This window comes from Lissotriton helveticus, chromosome 2_1, assembly GCF_964261635.1.
Source record: "Lissotriton helveticus chromosome 2_1, aLisHel1.1, whole genome shotgun sequence".
Classification (NCBI taxonomy): domain Eukaryota; kingdom Metazoa; phylum Chordata; class Amphibia; order Caudata; family Salamandridae; genus Lissotriton; species Lissotriton helveticus.
Genome location: NC_136059.1, coordinates 1,526,511,561 through 1,526,526,958, shown reverse-complemented (window position 1 = coordinate 1,526,526,958; position 15,398 = coordinate 1,526,511,561). Strand labels below are relative to the sequence as shown.

At 48.9% G+C, this 15,398-nt stretch overlaps 1 protein-coding gene across 2 annotated transcripts in view; it reads right to left on the bottom strand.

The window, feature by feature from the left end:
- The window catches only part of LOC144818764 (zinc finger protein 713-like), a 137,605-nt gene that overhangs the window by 65,491 nt on the left and 56,716 nt on the right, over positions 1-15,398 (bottom strand). For both annotated transcript variants that reach the window (XM_078676493.1, XM_078676492.1), the window contains exon 3: positions 1,058-1,168. In XM_078676493.1, the coding sequence (XP_078532619.1) occupies positions 1,058-1,168 (111 nt within the window). The remainder of the gene's footprint in view (positions 1-1,057; positions 1,169-15,398) is intronic.

Here is a 15,398-nt window from a genome sequence, read left to right as displayed (position 1 = left end):
CCTAAATGTATGAGCCAGGGTCCACAGGGAACTAAAACTGTAGTGCGGATCTGTGAGAGTTGGAAAGGCAGATAATTTAGAAAGTGATACATGATCTAGAATGGTTTGCCATCGCAAGCCAAAAGATAAATTGAGTCTTGCTTGTCATTCCATCTTTCAAAGTCCACAGCTCTAGTAACCGCTCACTAATGGCTCCTCCTTCTTTCATATCAGTACTTATCCCATAATAATATGCCAGTATACACTATTCAGTGATATACTTGTCTAATAGATCTGGTCCTCCAGTCCTTTACAATTTGTTCTTCCTTTTGAGTGCCACAAACCAAGCTCAAGGCATATAGCTGCACCAATGCTGTTCTAACTGGAATATCTTTTGGCCTACTCAGCACATAAACAAATCTGAAATCCCATAATTGATGTACAACTTTCACCTAATTGAAATTATGTTTAGGGCCAGTAAAATGGTAGGCATTGATGGAAATTTGGGGAGAGGAGTATTCAAAAGCTGGAAAGGTTTGTGCTTTGTGCAAAGGGTTGAAGAGAAAGTGACACACATACTTCTTAAATAACCACTCAAAATAAGACAATGTGAACCTATGTTAATGAAAGAACTGAACAGCCATGTAACGCTTGCCTCAGATGGACATATTCACCTCACGCTAAGAGATCAGCATTGGTTTGTAGCAAATAGATTCCGCTACATGATTTTAAAGAAGTGCTTTATATGGATAAATATATAATGAATGCAATGAGCAGTGGCATTCATTAAGGTTGTGTAGAACTAGGTTGTTCAGAAAGCATTTGTAAATAAACAAAAATGTATTTCCTAGTTTGAATCAAGAGCAGGGTGGCGAGAATGTGTAAAATAAGTCAAAGAGTAACACTGGTCAAATGCACAACAGGGTCCAGAAAGAACCATCACAAATCATCTTGATCTAAATAACTTCTTTACCTTCAAGTTTTTAGATTAGTGTATGGAAATATGAGTTGATTCTATGCAGGCACCAATCCTTCACTTTATGGCACGCACCACACTACCAAAGTAGAAGTATCTCACCTAGGGCAGGATCGTTTTCGTGTCCTCTTTTATAGTCTTGTTGGTCCGTTGCGAATAGGTGTTCCTTTTCTTTATTCCTTAGTGAAAACACAGAGGAGGCAATCACAGGGCCTGTTTTAAAAGTAAAGAGAAATATAAAATAAATACAATTCATTTAATAATGATCACAAAGAAAAAGTATTATGGAGAAAAGTATTATGGAGAAAAAAGTATTATGGAAAAAAGTAGGGGAACTGTGGGTGGAGAACCAGGGGGCGGGAATAACCCGTGGATTGGGTCAGTGGGCGGAGGCAGAGGTGTGGCGGAAAGAGCAAAATATCCCAATGTTTAGTATTTGTTTCCCATTTCACTAACTGGTTACAGCTTATTACGTTATTTAATTTAACCAATGGATACACGTGTTTACTTAAGGTTTAATATGAGTTATTGACATTAAAATACATTCACAGAGTGCGATACGTTTCCAATCACAGAATGTCCCAAATATCCTTAAAAGTGGAATCGCAAGCCATTTGTCTCCCAAGAGCAGTTCAAACATGAATGGCAAAATATCCTAGTTTGCAAATGTTTTCCACATAATTATGGCTCTGTTATATTTGTCACATAATACATAATCTGCTGCATAATCTACGATTTTAACTAATACATTTTGTATAGCTCAAACGGATCAAAAGTTACTAAAAAAGGTGACTTGTGCTGCTGTGAAGTGGAGGGCCCTTTGAAAATGTTGGCTGGTCACCTTTCTCACTGCTGCAGTTGTATGTTCCACTGGTACTAATAATGAAAAATCTTTGCAGAGACTGTTAGCATGTGTAAAAATGTCAAAATAATAAAGTATAAGAAAATTTACAGCACCACTAAGGGTGTCATACGACTTTACATCACACATATTACACAGAGACAAAGAATCATACGTGTGTAAATCACTGTATAAGAAACGTTACATAAGACAAAGGACTACAAGATGTACGAGTCCCATGACAACCATACTAGTAGGCAGCCTAGGTTAATAGTGATTGGTCTGAAGAAGCACTAACTCAGAATTTAAAACGCAATATCATGGTTGGGGGTTCTCTTAAATAATCAGAATTGATTTCTACCCAAATGAACCCTTTTTTGCAACATTAGAATAATCAAAGACTGGGGGAAAAGCATAACGCTCTAATTTATACCTTGCAGTTTGAATGCAGCTTTTACATGACAGTTAATAGCTCACTATTTCAGGTTAGCATTTTAACTTCTTAACTACAATAACAATACTGTCTCTCTGACAAAAGCAGTAACCCACTGACCCATTTACATTATGTGTACTTTGTGATCTGCATGGTACATGTTCTTAGCAGCAGGCACATTAACCCTCTGTGCTTCCTTTCCATGTGTCTAAACTTCCGCTAGACAAAACACCATCTCTCTCTAATAAGAACATTAATCACAGGAGTTATCCTGACATTTTTATTCCTGCTGAAAATTGTTGGAGGCCAGGAAGGAGGCAGCAAGTGCTTTTAAAACCATATTATACTTACAAACACGAAGCCCCCACCTGATGTCAGTGCCTGGTGCAGTCGCACTGCCCTAGAGCCCCCTGCTCAAGGGTCCTGTGACCTCAGTGATAGAGTCACTGTCACTCTATGGTGTGCTGTTTCATAGGCCTGCCTGCAAGACTGGAGGTGAACTTCAGAATGAATTCTATGGCAGGACCGGAGGCTTCGGATTATGCCTTTCTTCCTTCGCTTTATTGTACAAACAGCAGCAAGAAAAAACTACAAACAACTACATTTCCCATGAGCAGCAGGGAAAGAAAAAAGTCACAATGATAGTCCTTCGTTGCTCTCCGCACTCCGGCAGCTCCCATCATGCCTTGCAGCTGCTTTCTCCTCCTCTTTCTTCGCGGCTCAGCAGCAAGTTAAGTGGCTTTTGCTTTTTCTCTGTCGTGTTTGGGACTGTGTGGGTAGCGTTTCGTGTTTTAGGCAGACGCTGACCTGTTTTCTTTCCTACAGAGTCCCCTGTGGTTCGCGGGACGCTTTCAGCGCTCCTCACGTGACCTTCTCCCAGTGTTGAGTGCGGTGTGCGCTTTCCACCGCTAGGGGGCGAGTCTTATCTGTGACTGGCGCGCCTGAGGCACGTTTTTCAAGCGGTCTTCGGCGCGTTTGGCCTACAGGCTGTTGCAGTGCCCCTGTCTCCCGGCTTGACACCCTGCGGGGTCGTAATTGTAGGTTTTCCCTGTGTTGAACGCCCAGTTGGGTTGTAGTCTGTTTTTCCTGAACACCATGCGGGGTCGTAATTAGCACCGGCTTGCTGGTGCTGGGAACGCTTTGCCGGGTTGGCGCCCTGTGATCTAGAGGGCCGCAGCGTTCCCAGGGCTCTGCCCGTGAATTGTGTGCCTTAGTGCCCCCCTTATTGCCTGGGCTCCCTCCCAGCCTACATTTGGGGCCTGTTAAGGCCTGTGTTTACTAGCAGTGCAGCAGATCCCTTCTTGCCAGAGCCTAATTTCACTCATAATGCAGGGGGATCATGAGCAGTATCCAGAGGGGGACCCTCTCAGCTATGTGCCTTGGGATGACAATTTCTACTAAGCCGTGGAGGATTCCATTTATAGGGCGGTTGACCGAGCCATGGTGCCCCTGGAGCAACGCCTCACGGCACGGTTGGACGAGGCTTACTCCAAGTTACCAGCTCCGATTCCTCCGCCAGCCCCGGCCCCGGGGTCCTCTCCCACCCCTCCTCCACCCAAGAAACCCTGTGCAGAAGGGGTTGACGCAGAAGCTTTCGCTCGTGTCAAGAACGCCTTCATGGCGCACGAGGGGTCCCAACCCGCCCCTGTTCCGGCGGAGGTTCCCCCCCCAACCCCGCGTACGATGTCTCCTGACCCCCAGGACGACGGGGATTCCCCGGACACGGACGAGAAGGCCTGTTCCTCGAGGTCATGGCTCCCGTCCCAGGCCGCTTCTTCTGAAGGTCCTTCGGACATGTTGGATCCGGACAATATCGTCCACCCCCGGTCCTCGGACTGGGTCCCAGGCGACAAGGTGGCCGGGTGCTTGTGCAAGCCCGTGGAGAAGGACGCTCGAGGCCGCCTTCGGGCGGAGTGTCCTCGGCCTACCTTGGAGGGCAAGGTAGCTATGACGCCGGACATCGATCCTAAAATGGCGACGTTCCTGGCAAAATTTGTCAGGGATCCCCGGAAGGGGATCGACAGGTCCTGGCGCACTTGCCAGGACAAGTTATTGGACGCGGTGGGCCCTCTGACCAAAATCTTGGACATGGCTGAGGAGGCCAAGGTCTCGGGAGATCAGATTTCCCCGGAGGTCCTCTCCAATTGGGCCCAGAGGGCCATTATTTTCCTCGGAAATGCGAATTGTGCCCTCTCTACTGAGAGGAGGAGGTCACTGTTGATAAAAATTGACCCTAAGTTGGGTGACCTCGCTTCTTCGGAAGCTGGCGCCGTGGCTCAAGGGGGGCTGTTCGGGGACCCCTTCATTAAGGAGCTCGGGAAGTTCGTGGCCACATTTACCTCCTTGGACAGGGCGCAGTCCAATATCAAAAAAGTTTTTGCCCCTCGGGTTTTTGAGGGGGCCGGACGTGGGAGGGGACGCTCGTTCGGCCGTGGCAACCCCTCTGATCGATGACAAGGCTCCGACCCTGGACGGGCACAGGACGGTGCCCGCTTCAACAACTTCTACCCCACCCGGGGTCAGCAATTCCGGGGCCGTGGCGGCCAGAGAAGACAACCACAAGGTGTTGGAAGAGGTGAGTGTGCTGCCTTCAGCGAGTTTGCGTGTTGGGGGGGGCGCTTGGCGCAGTTTTTCCCAGCATGGGGTTCCCTGACCAACGATGCTTGGGTGCTGCAGAAGGACAAGGGCTTCCAGCTGGAGTTTCATGGCCGTCCTCGTCAGCCTCAGCGCCCCCGTCCCATTACCTTTTCGCAGCGCGACGCAAATTTAGTGCGCGACGAGGTGTCCGCCCTCCTCCACAAAGGGGCGATTTGTTGCACGCGGGGAACACCCCGGGGGTTTCATCAGCAATCTGTTTTTGGTCGACAAGGTCGATGGGGGTCGTCGACCAGTCATCAACCTGAAGGAATTCAACGAATGGCTGGTTTACCGCCATTTCAAGATGGAGGGAATCCATCTCCTGAGGGATGTTTTGCGCCCGTTAGATTGGATGGTCAGGCTCGACTTGAAAGACGCTACTTGGCGGTTCCCATATTTCCCCCTCACCGTCGTTTCCTTCAATTCAAATGGGACGGTCTGGTCTACGAGTTCACCACGCTACCTTTCGGGCTATCCTCGGCGCCGTGGTGTTTCACAAAGGTGTTGCGCCCGGTCGTCGAGGCCTTGCGAGCTCGAGGTATCCGGATGATCGTTTACCTGGACGACATGCTCTATATGCGCGGGCTGCTTGGACTCCTCCCAGCATGGATTTAGGAGGGAACATAGCACCGAGTCGGCCCTCACCATTGTGCTTGATAACATCCGTAGGACAGTGGATGGGGGCCAGACCACCCTCCTGGTCCTTTTGGATCTGACTGCCGCCTTCGACACCCTCTCCCCCTCAGTACTTACATCCCGTCTGAGGGACGTGGGGGTGGGGGGGGCGGCCTTGGATCTACTGACCTCTTTCCTCGCTGGGAGGGAGCAAAGAGTCAAACTGGGCGAGTTTCTATCTCCATCCCGATCTGTGCCATGTGGGGTCCCTCAAGGGTCGGCTCTTAGTCCGACCCTGTTTAACATCTATGTGACCCCCCTGGCCAGACTTATAAGATCTTACGGGATGGAGGTAGTTTCCTATGCTGATGACACCCAAATCCTCGTCTCTCTCTCCCATTCAGATGTGCAGACCGCCTCCAAGTTTAGATCCTGTATGGAGGCGGTTGGTCACTGGATGATTCAGAACTCTCTCAAACTGAATGGGGAGAAGACTGAGGTGATGGTGTTTGGAGGGAACAATAACATATGGTCAGATAGTTGGTGGCCTAACTCGCTCGGAGTCTGCCCTTCCCCTACAACATCTGCCAAGAATCTGGGGGTGATGATAGACCCGGTTCTGGATATGAATGGACAGGTGAGTAGAACCATCTCCACCTGCTGGGGCCTAATCCATATCCTTAGAAGGATTAGGAAATATCTATCATTAAAATCCAGAAAACAGGTAGCTGTGGCATTAATAGGCTCGCGGCTAGACTACTGTAATGCGTTGTATGCGGGGCTGAAAAAGAGCCTCCTGCAGCGCTTACAGGTGGTCCAAAATGCCACAGCAAGATTTGTCTTGGACGCTCCCAGACGTACTTCGGCCACGTTAGCCAGGAAAACACTGCACTGGCTTCCGGTAGAATACCGAGTACGGTTCAAGGTCCTGTGTATGACCTATAGAGCCATCACAAAAAACAGTGACTCTGGAGTAAGCTCCATCATTTCTAACTACATCCCTGGAAGGAACTTGCGTTCCTCCGGGAAACTGCTTCTGTCAGCCCCTCGTATACGAAGAGCTAAATGGGGTGGCAGGGCCTTTTCCACCCTTGCCCCTAAATGGTGGAACGAACTCCCTTTGGATCTCAGGTCCCTACCCACATTACAGGCATTTCGTGGTGCACTCAAAACTCGCCTCTTCCTGCAAGCCTATGTGTAATGGATGATTGGTTCTACTTTCTGATTTTATTGTTAGGCGCCTTGATACCTTCGGGTTATTGTTTTTGCGCGTTATAAATTATTTTCATCATCATCATCATCATCATCATATGGACCAGTGTCCGAAGCGCCTTTCGTCCCAGCTTCAGATGGCCGTCAATCTATTCCAGGATCTGGGTTTTGTTATCAACGAGAAGAAATCTCTTCAGGTTCCCACTCAAAGCGCCGCATTTTTAGGTTTCACTGTCGGTGTCGGCCACGTTGAGCCTTCCGGCTCGAAAGATGGCGAAGATCCGACACGAGTTGCGTCAGATGCTGGCGAAGTCTCACACGTCATTGCGCCATTTGGCGCGGCTAGTGGGTCTCCTGTCCTCTTCGATTCATGCCATCTTCCCAGGTCCCCTTCATTATCGGGCCATGCAGCGCCTGAAGGCGTACCACCTACGGAAGGGTCTAACCTACTCTCAGTTGATCCCACTGTCGGAGGAGGTGGGGGACGAGATGCGGTGGTGGCTAACGCACATGGAAGCTGGAATGGCCGTGCGATTTTCGTCTCCGAGCTGGACGTTGTTATCGAATCAGACGCCAGTCGCTCCGGTTGGGGGGCCAGGTGTGGAGATTTTTCCACGGGGGGGGGGCGCCTGGTCTGCCCTAGAGCAGTCCTTGCATATCAACTGTTTGGAATTGCTGGCAGGCTCCTTTGCGGTCCGGTGCTGAACCAAGGACAGGGTTCAATCCTGTGTTCTCCTCCGGATGAACAACGTGTCGGTGGTCCGTTATATCAACCATCTGGGAGGAACCAGGTCCAAAATGCTAGCGGAACTTGCCAAGGATTTTTGGCACTTTTGCCTCAACCGGCAGGTACCGGTCACGGCAGAGTATCTGCCGGGTCGCCAGAACGAGGTGGCCGATTGGCACTCCCGGCACCTGTTGGGACGCCAGTGTTTGGAAGCTGGACCCTCTAGTGTTCTCCTGGTTGGCAGACAGATGGGGCCCCTTCTCGGTGGACCTATTCGCGTCTCGCCTGGATTATCAGCTTCCGAGATTTTTCAGTTGGCGTCCGGATTCGCTGGCGGAAGCGACGGATGCTTTCCTCCAGGACTGGTCGGGCGAGCAGGGATATGCGTTTCCCCCGTTTTCAATGATAACACGTGTGTCGGCAATGCTTCGCCGTCAGTTGGTGGAGGTGGTTCTGATCACCCCATGGTGGAGGTCTCAAGTGTGGTTTCCAGTTCTTCTGGAACTTTCCTGGGATTCTACGATCCTACTCCCCCTCTCTCCTCACATTCTGCTCAGTCCGGAGGGGGTTCCCCACCAGTTAGTCCAGGAGGGGTCCCTCCGTCTGATGGCCTGGCGGATCTCCGGCGTCGCTGGACGCTCCCAGGCCTTTCGGAACAGGCAGAAGATCTGCTCTCCAAGGCATGGGCCGATAGCACGACCAAGAGATACCGATCAGCCTGGCATAGATGGCGTCGTTGGTGTGTGCGACGGGGTTTTGCTCCCGTGGGGGCAGACGTTGTTCAGATTCTGAATTTCTTGGCTGGGTTAGCAGAAGACGGCCTTGATTACCGGTCAATTAATATCTTCCGCTCTGCTATCTCGGCCGGACACGACCTGGTTCAGGCTTCCCCGGTTGGTGAGCACCCTTTGGTGTGTAGGCTTTTGAGAGGGATTCGCCTCTCGTTGCCGCCTGAGCCGCGTTATTCCGTCCTTTGGGACGAGAACAGGGTTCTGAACTTGTTTTTGTCCTGGCAGCCAAATCGTTTTTTGTCTCGCAAAGAGCTTACGGCTAAGTTGGCTATGCTGTTGTGCCTGATCTCTTGCAGGCGAGTTTCGGATGTGAAAGCGTTGGACATCACTGCTAGAGTTTTCTCCCCTGACGGGGTGTCTTTCACAGTGAGTAGGCGGACTAAGTCCCTGTCGAGAGTGATCTCGTACCCAGCCTTCCAGGATTCCCCTAAGCTGTGTGTTGTGCAGTGCCTCCGTGCCTATGAAAGTTTAACTGAAGACACTCGTCCTCCGGACAATTACTTATTGCCCTACGAAAACCGTACAAGGCTGTTTCTTCCCCAACTATAGCCAGGTGGGTGCGTTGGGTGATGCAGGAGGCGGGGATTGATACCAAGCAGTTTGGTGCTCATTCAGCGAGAGGGGCGATGGCCTCTAAAGCTTTTGCCCTTGGGGCTAGGTTGGAAGATCTGATGAGAGCGGCCGATTGGTCCTTAGACTCCACGTTCAAGAGGTTCTATTCTAAGCCAGTGTTGGAGGTTGCTCTGCTGGTGGTCGACAAGCTTTGAACTGGCATAATCCGAAGCCTCCGGTCCTGCCATAGAATGAGAATTTGCCTAGCCTTGGTGCTGGTAAGTTCCAATTCTATTAAGGACTCGGAGGCGAGGATTATTTCTCCCAATGACTTCAAGGAAGTGGACCCTTCCCATAATGACTGTAAGTAATGCGTTTTTGAGGTTTTTATTGCTGGCTATGCTTGATACCAGTTGTGATGTTCTTTGAACATGCGTTTAACATTTGTTGGTGGCTGCTCAGAGTCTGACACTGCGTATTTTGCAGGGAATGACGGTAATAAACAAGAAGCTTAAGGCGAATCGAGCGTGGGCTTCGCGCAAAGAAAGAGGAGGAGGAAGCAGCTGCAAGGCATGATGGGAGCTGCCGGAGTGCGGAGAGCAACGAAGGACTATCATTGTGACTTTTTTCTTTCCCTGCTGCTCATGGGAAATGTAGTTGTTTGTAGTTTTTTCTTGCTGCTGTTTGTACAATAAAGCGAAGGAAGAAAGGCATAATCCTCGCCTCCGAGTCCTTAATAGAATTGGAACTTACCAGCACCAAGGCTAGGCAAATTCTCATTGTAGCGGACAGGCCTTCAAGGTTAACCCACACTTGCCACGGCTAGGGTCCACCTGCTGGTGCTAAGACACCAGGGCTTTTAAGATCTTGCGGGCGGGCCTTCAACGGTCTAGCATGGGAATGTGCTCCTCAGGGGGGAGTGGTCTGGTGGACTGGTCATGAAGGCTGATCTTGGTTCCCCAGTTCCAAATTCAGCAGCTCGGACCACAGTGCCATATCCTCTCGTCCACTTAACACCATACTGCCCCACTGGGAGAAACTTACACTGCACTGACCCGCTATAAACACCTGGATGTGACTCCATTCAAATTACGTACGAGACAAGAGCAATATGCTGCCTAAAAAAATTAACAATATCCTAGAAAAAGCAAACACTTTTAGGGAATGCAAGATGAAGTAAAGCATGTGACATGTAAGCAGGAACAACAGGATTACCTTTTTCCTTATACACTCATTATTCAGAAATTATTGAGTGCCTGTGGCCTGAAAAGTTAAGGCCATGATTACACGGCCCAGAAGGGACCCATTTCAATGCCCATTGCTTATATCCAAAATGTAAGCTGTATGGTTTAAAAAGACCACATTTATGAACACACAGCCGCTGTACACATTTTGTTTTCTAATTCACCCATCAAGCAGGTATTTCGGTACCTCCAGGAATAGTGCACTTTCCCACCCAGGGAAAGCAATGTTGTTCAAAGAGAGACGAGAAAACAAAAGTAGTGCTTCACTGGCAAACATTGTAAAGTGGCGCTAATGCGTTTAGGTGTGAATAAATCAATCTGGCTACCTAGCAACCACACTGCTGTGCTTTAGTTAGTTTTCATATTGTGAATGTTTTATTTCTCTCCACCCCAAGGCTGGAATTGCAAACTGAAACATTTCAGAAAAAGACAAGGTTTCCAGTAAAAGTGTTTTTCTTTTTTGGGTCCATGTCAATGGGGAGCAATTAAACGAAAGGAGGAAAGAGAGGGTAATGCCTGTTTCTTTAAGTCCCGGTTTTCACTAAATGAGGAGGAGCAAGACAGAAAGAGGGAAGAGGGGGAACAAAGAGAGGGGGAGGGCAGCTGCCAGCGGCAGGATAACTGGACACTGTCCTTGTCTTCTCTGGGCATGAAGGAAAAGACAGTCATTTTCCTTCTCTGCCCATTCCGCCCGTCCCCAAAGGCTGAGCCTTAACTTTCGGTCTTGCCGATTTCTGCCGTCCCGGACGCATGTTTAAAATAAGAAATTAGGGGAACAGAATCTATGAAATGAAAGAAGAAGGGGCATGCCGTCCCTGCCGATCCAGCCCACTTCGACCACTGCCCCAGACCCAAACAGGCTCTTAGCGCGGGCCGGTACAGGTTGGCATTCATACAGTAGGTTTCATTGAATCATTATCAATACAAAACCCTAAGAAACCTTGTATTCATACTCCCGGTAACCTATGAATAAAGAAACTCTTTGGGTACACCTGTAGGTATTTGTAACCTTCTAATTCTCTTCTGGTTCCTTGCTTAACGAGCCAGATTTATTCTAGGAACTCCCATTCCTTAATGGTTGCGTCCGCCCTGGTGATATTATTAAGCATGGGCGGAAAATCCGTTACGCTCGCGGATTTTTCGGATTTTCGGTAAATCCGCAATCTCTCGCGGATGTGGCGAAAATACGCAAATCCGTGCGAAGCGGATTTTTTGCTTGTGTTCGCACTGCTCGCGGTCCGCGGCGCGGGCAGCAACAATCTCGCACTCGCGAAAGTACAAAAATTACAATTGGGGAGGGGTGAAGGAAGTGGCCCAGTCTCCAACTTCCTGTTCCTGTCCAGCAAGCTCCTCCCATAGGGGTGGGGTGAAGGAAGTGCCCCAGTCTCCAACTTCCTGTTCCTGTCCAGCAAGCTCCTCCCATTGCTTAGTCCATTTCCTGGCCACTTTGATTTCGATCTTGACTGGGAAGGATTACTTTTTGTGGATGCTGCTGGATATTTGGATTTGAGGCCTTTTGGATTACTTTTGGATTCGAAATTTTATTTCACAAGGAAGTAAGTTGATGTTGTTTGTTTGTGGTGATTTTTGTGTGTGTTGCTTGTTTTTCGACTTTTTGGGGGGGAAATCTGCAAGTTCGCGAGCTGAGGATTTTTTTACTTGTGTTCGCACTGCTCGCGTCCCGCGCAGCAACAATCTCGCACTCGCGAAATTGTAAAAATTACAATTCTGCACATGAATTGAAAACCACCAGGCTTAGTTATGGGTGCATGCATGATACAACTGTTTTGTTGAATTTTATTTTTAACATGATTCTGGCCAGGGCATGGATGGCATTGGATTGTGGTGATTTTTGTATGTTTTACGACTTTTTGGGGTGGTGTTGGGGGCTTGTTATGTGGGTAGGGGCCATTTTATTGCCTGGTCCCGTGTGGGTGGGGGTCTATGGGCCATTTTTAAGCCAGTTTGTGTGCTTTGTGCCATAGGCCTGCACCCAGTGTGCTCTGATTTCATCCATTATGGCCAGGGGGCCCAGAATCGGTCTGTTCGCGGATTTTGCTGGTTTTTCGGCACGTTCGCGCCGTGAAGCAACAATCTCGCACTCGCAAAATTGTAAAAATTGCAATTTTGCACCAGAAAACCACCAGCAGGCAGCATAAGCCTTCTGAAACTTGATGGATGGCATTGGATTGTGGTGATTTGATTTGTGTTGTGTTTTTTGACTTTTTGGAGTAGGGGTTGGGGGCTGGCTATGTTGGTGGTGGCCATTTTGAGGCATGGTCCTGGCCATGTGGATGGGGGTCAAGCGGCCATTTTGAAGGCAGGCAGTGAGCTTTGTGCCATAGGCCTGCACCCATTTTGCCTTGCTTTCACCCATTGTGCCCAGGGGGAGTCAGTGGTACATGAAACTATAACCCTCTCTGTGTGTGCTCTCTTGGATCAATGTTAAATTCCTGTTTCCCAAAAATTTAGCAATTCTTAATTTTGAAATTTCCATATTGTGTGGTGTGCACGAGTGTATTCATAAATGCCTACTTGCAAACTATTTATTGAAGTGCTACATATGCAACATATATTTACTGATGTTCCTCTGTCTTCGTTTGCTTGTAGGTGCATAAAGTCAATAAATCCGCATCATCGTTGAGCATCAGTGCCAGGAAGAAGTCCTGCTGCGGCCTGTTCCGACATCTGAAGAAGATGGCTCCAAAAAGAGGTGCCCGTAGGTCCTCTAGCAAGAAAGATGTCTCTACTAAGGAGAAGAAGAAGCAAGTGGCACCACTTACCAAGGAGACTGGTGGCACCACCACTAAATTTTTGTGGGGAAAACAAAGGCCCACCATGAGTGCTGCACAGGTAGCCTGTTTAGTGGTTCAATCACCAACGACCAGTGATGTTGGCTCATCGCAAGAAAGTAGCAGCACACCATCAACACAGGTTGTAACTCATCTCACAAGTACTATTCAACAACCAAAGCCGCAACAACAACTGTATGGGCTACTAGTACAAGCACAAGTACATGCGCAAGGAGCTGTCCGAGAAGGAGCTGTCCGAGAAGGAGCTGTCCGAGAAGGAGCTGGCCGAGAAGGAGCTGGCCGAGAAGGAGCTGGCCGAGAAGGAGAGGTCCATGGAGAGTTGCAAGTAGCGATCAGTGAAGAGGCCCATGTAGCGGCGCATGGAGCGGTGCAAGTGCCCACAATGGTTGTTCTTCCAGAAGTAGGGGCACAGGAGGAAATTGACTTTGGAGCCGGGGTATCATGTCAGGAAGACGAAGGCACTCCTCCTGATGATTCATTTTCTCCCAGCTCCCCACCAAAGAAAAGATCAAGGAGTGTGTGTAGAAGTTCCTCTTCAAGCCCCGCTCCATCAGATGACGATCTGGATCTAGATTGGCACCCATCTCCGACGTCTGAGAGGGAGGCACACCATGAGCTGCGAAAGGTATCAAATGTTAAAAGGAAGGGCCCCGGAAAGCTCATACTTATGGATCCGAACGTCGGACTTGATGAAGTGGTTCATTCTGATGTTGATGAACAGGATGACAGCAATGACCTAGTCATCACACACGTCATTCCAGCCACACCGGCCATGCAGCAGACAGACATTTATACCCTATCCCGACGTCAGGCTGAGCGTGACCCTGGCGACGTGCCACTGGTAGCACCACCAATGCAGTCAAGTAGTACAACACGTTCAACAAAACCTACAGCTCCCATATTTTCTCCCCAGAGGGGGACTCCATCCAGCTCGACTCCCTCAAGTAGGGTTGCTGAAATAATTGCACAACCCAGTAGATGTCTGCAAGGCTCATCCACCACTGCTTCATCTGGCATTGGCAGTATCATCTCGTGCGCCAAAACCAGAGGTTTCAAGTCCCCAGTTTGGAACTTTTTTAGTGTCCATGCAAAGTATGATAACATAGCCGTTTGTTGCATTTGTAAGACTAGCGTTAGCCGTGGTAAGACTGGTACCAACTATGGAACCGGAGGCCAGATAGGTCATCTTGAAAGAAGGCACGCTGTCGAATGGTTTGCGCACCTAGCAAACATCAAGGGAAAGCAATCCCAAAGGGCAAGTGGCCAAAATATACCCATACTAGGTGTTTCATCTGAAGATGACGGGGAGGTAGAAGAAGCGTCAGACATGTGTCCGGTTGCACCCAGTACCCCTGGCAGCACCACACCCTCCGGAACACATAGGAGGCACACTGAGAGTCTGGGAGACACACCAATGCGGAAAATGTCAACACTGAGCACAAGTGGGTCGAAGAAGGCAAACGCATCATCCCGTAAATTTGTCCAGCACACCATTTCAGCCATGTTCTCCTCAGATGTGCAATTTCAACGCAACCACCCAATTGTACGCCTGTATAACACTAAGCTGGCTAAAATGCTAGCGGTGGACCTTCTCCCTTTTTCGTTTGTCGAAGGTGTGGGTTTCCTTGAACTCGTGGCAACACTGGCCCCTAAATGGAAGGTTCCTAGCCGGTTCTATTTTGCCAGGGTTGCTGTTCCAGCACTATATAAAGAGGTGCTTGAGTTGGTTGGGGCTGCTTTGCAGAAGAGTCCTGTTCACACTATACACCTGACAACAGACATGTGGACCAGTTGCCAAGCCCTTGATTACATGTGCATCACTGCACACTGGGTCTCTTTTTCAGGGGTTACAAAACAGATAAATGCAGGTGGTGACTTGGTCGAGATTTTTAAGGGTGCTCGTAAACATGCAACATTAGCCATGTTTGGCATGGAGAAAAGTCATACTGCAGCCAACATTTTGGATGACTTTAACAAAAAGGTCTCCCAATGGCTGCCCCCAAGAAAATGCAAGGTTGGTTATGTTTCTACTGATAATGGCAGCAATGTAGTTAGGGCCATGGAGGACGGTTTCTATTTCAGAGTGCCGTGTTTGGCGCACTGTATGAACCTTGTCGTGCAAAAGTTCTTGAAAAAAAGAACTTGCAGTCGATAAAATACTGACCATCTGCAGAAGAATATGCACACATTTTAACCATTCGTTTAAGGCCCGGAAGGAGCTGAGGCGCAAGCAAAATGAACGTAGTATGCCAGTGAAAGCACTTATCCAGGAGGTGGCAACACGTTGGAACTCAACCTTCTACATGCTTGAGCGTCTGCATGAGCTGTTTCCAGTAGTCAATGAGTATTTCTACAACCTGGGTGGTGATACGACTGAAATGATGCTAGCGGTGGAGCAATGGCAGCTAGTTAAAAGCCTGACAGACATGCTTCGTCCTTTTGAGGTCTTCACGCGTGACGTCAGCAGGGAGGACTGTTCTTTGAGCAAAGCTATCCCATTGTTGCTGAAGCTCGAGCACCAAGTCAAGGTGGTGTCTTTACAATTAAAAGATGCTGGAAAGAATGAAGCATATGAGTT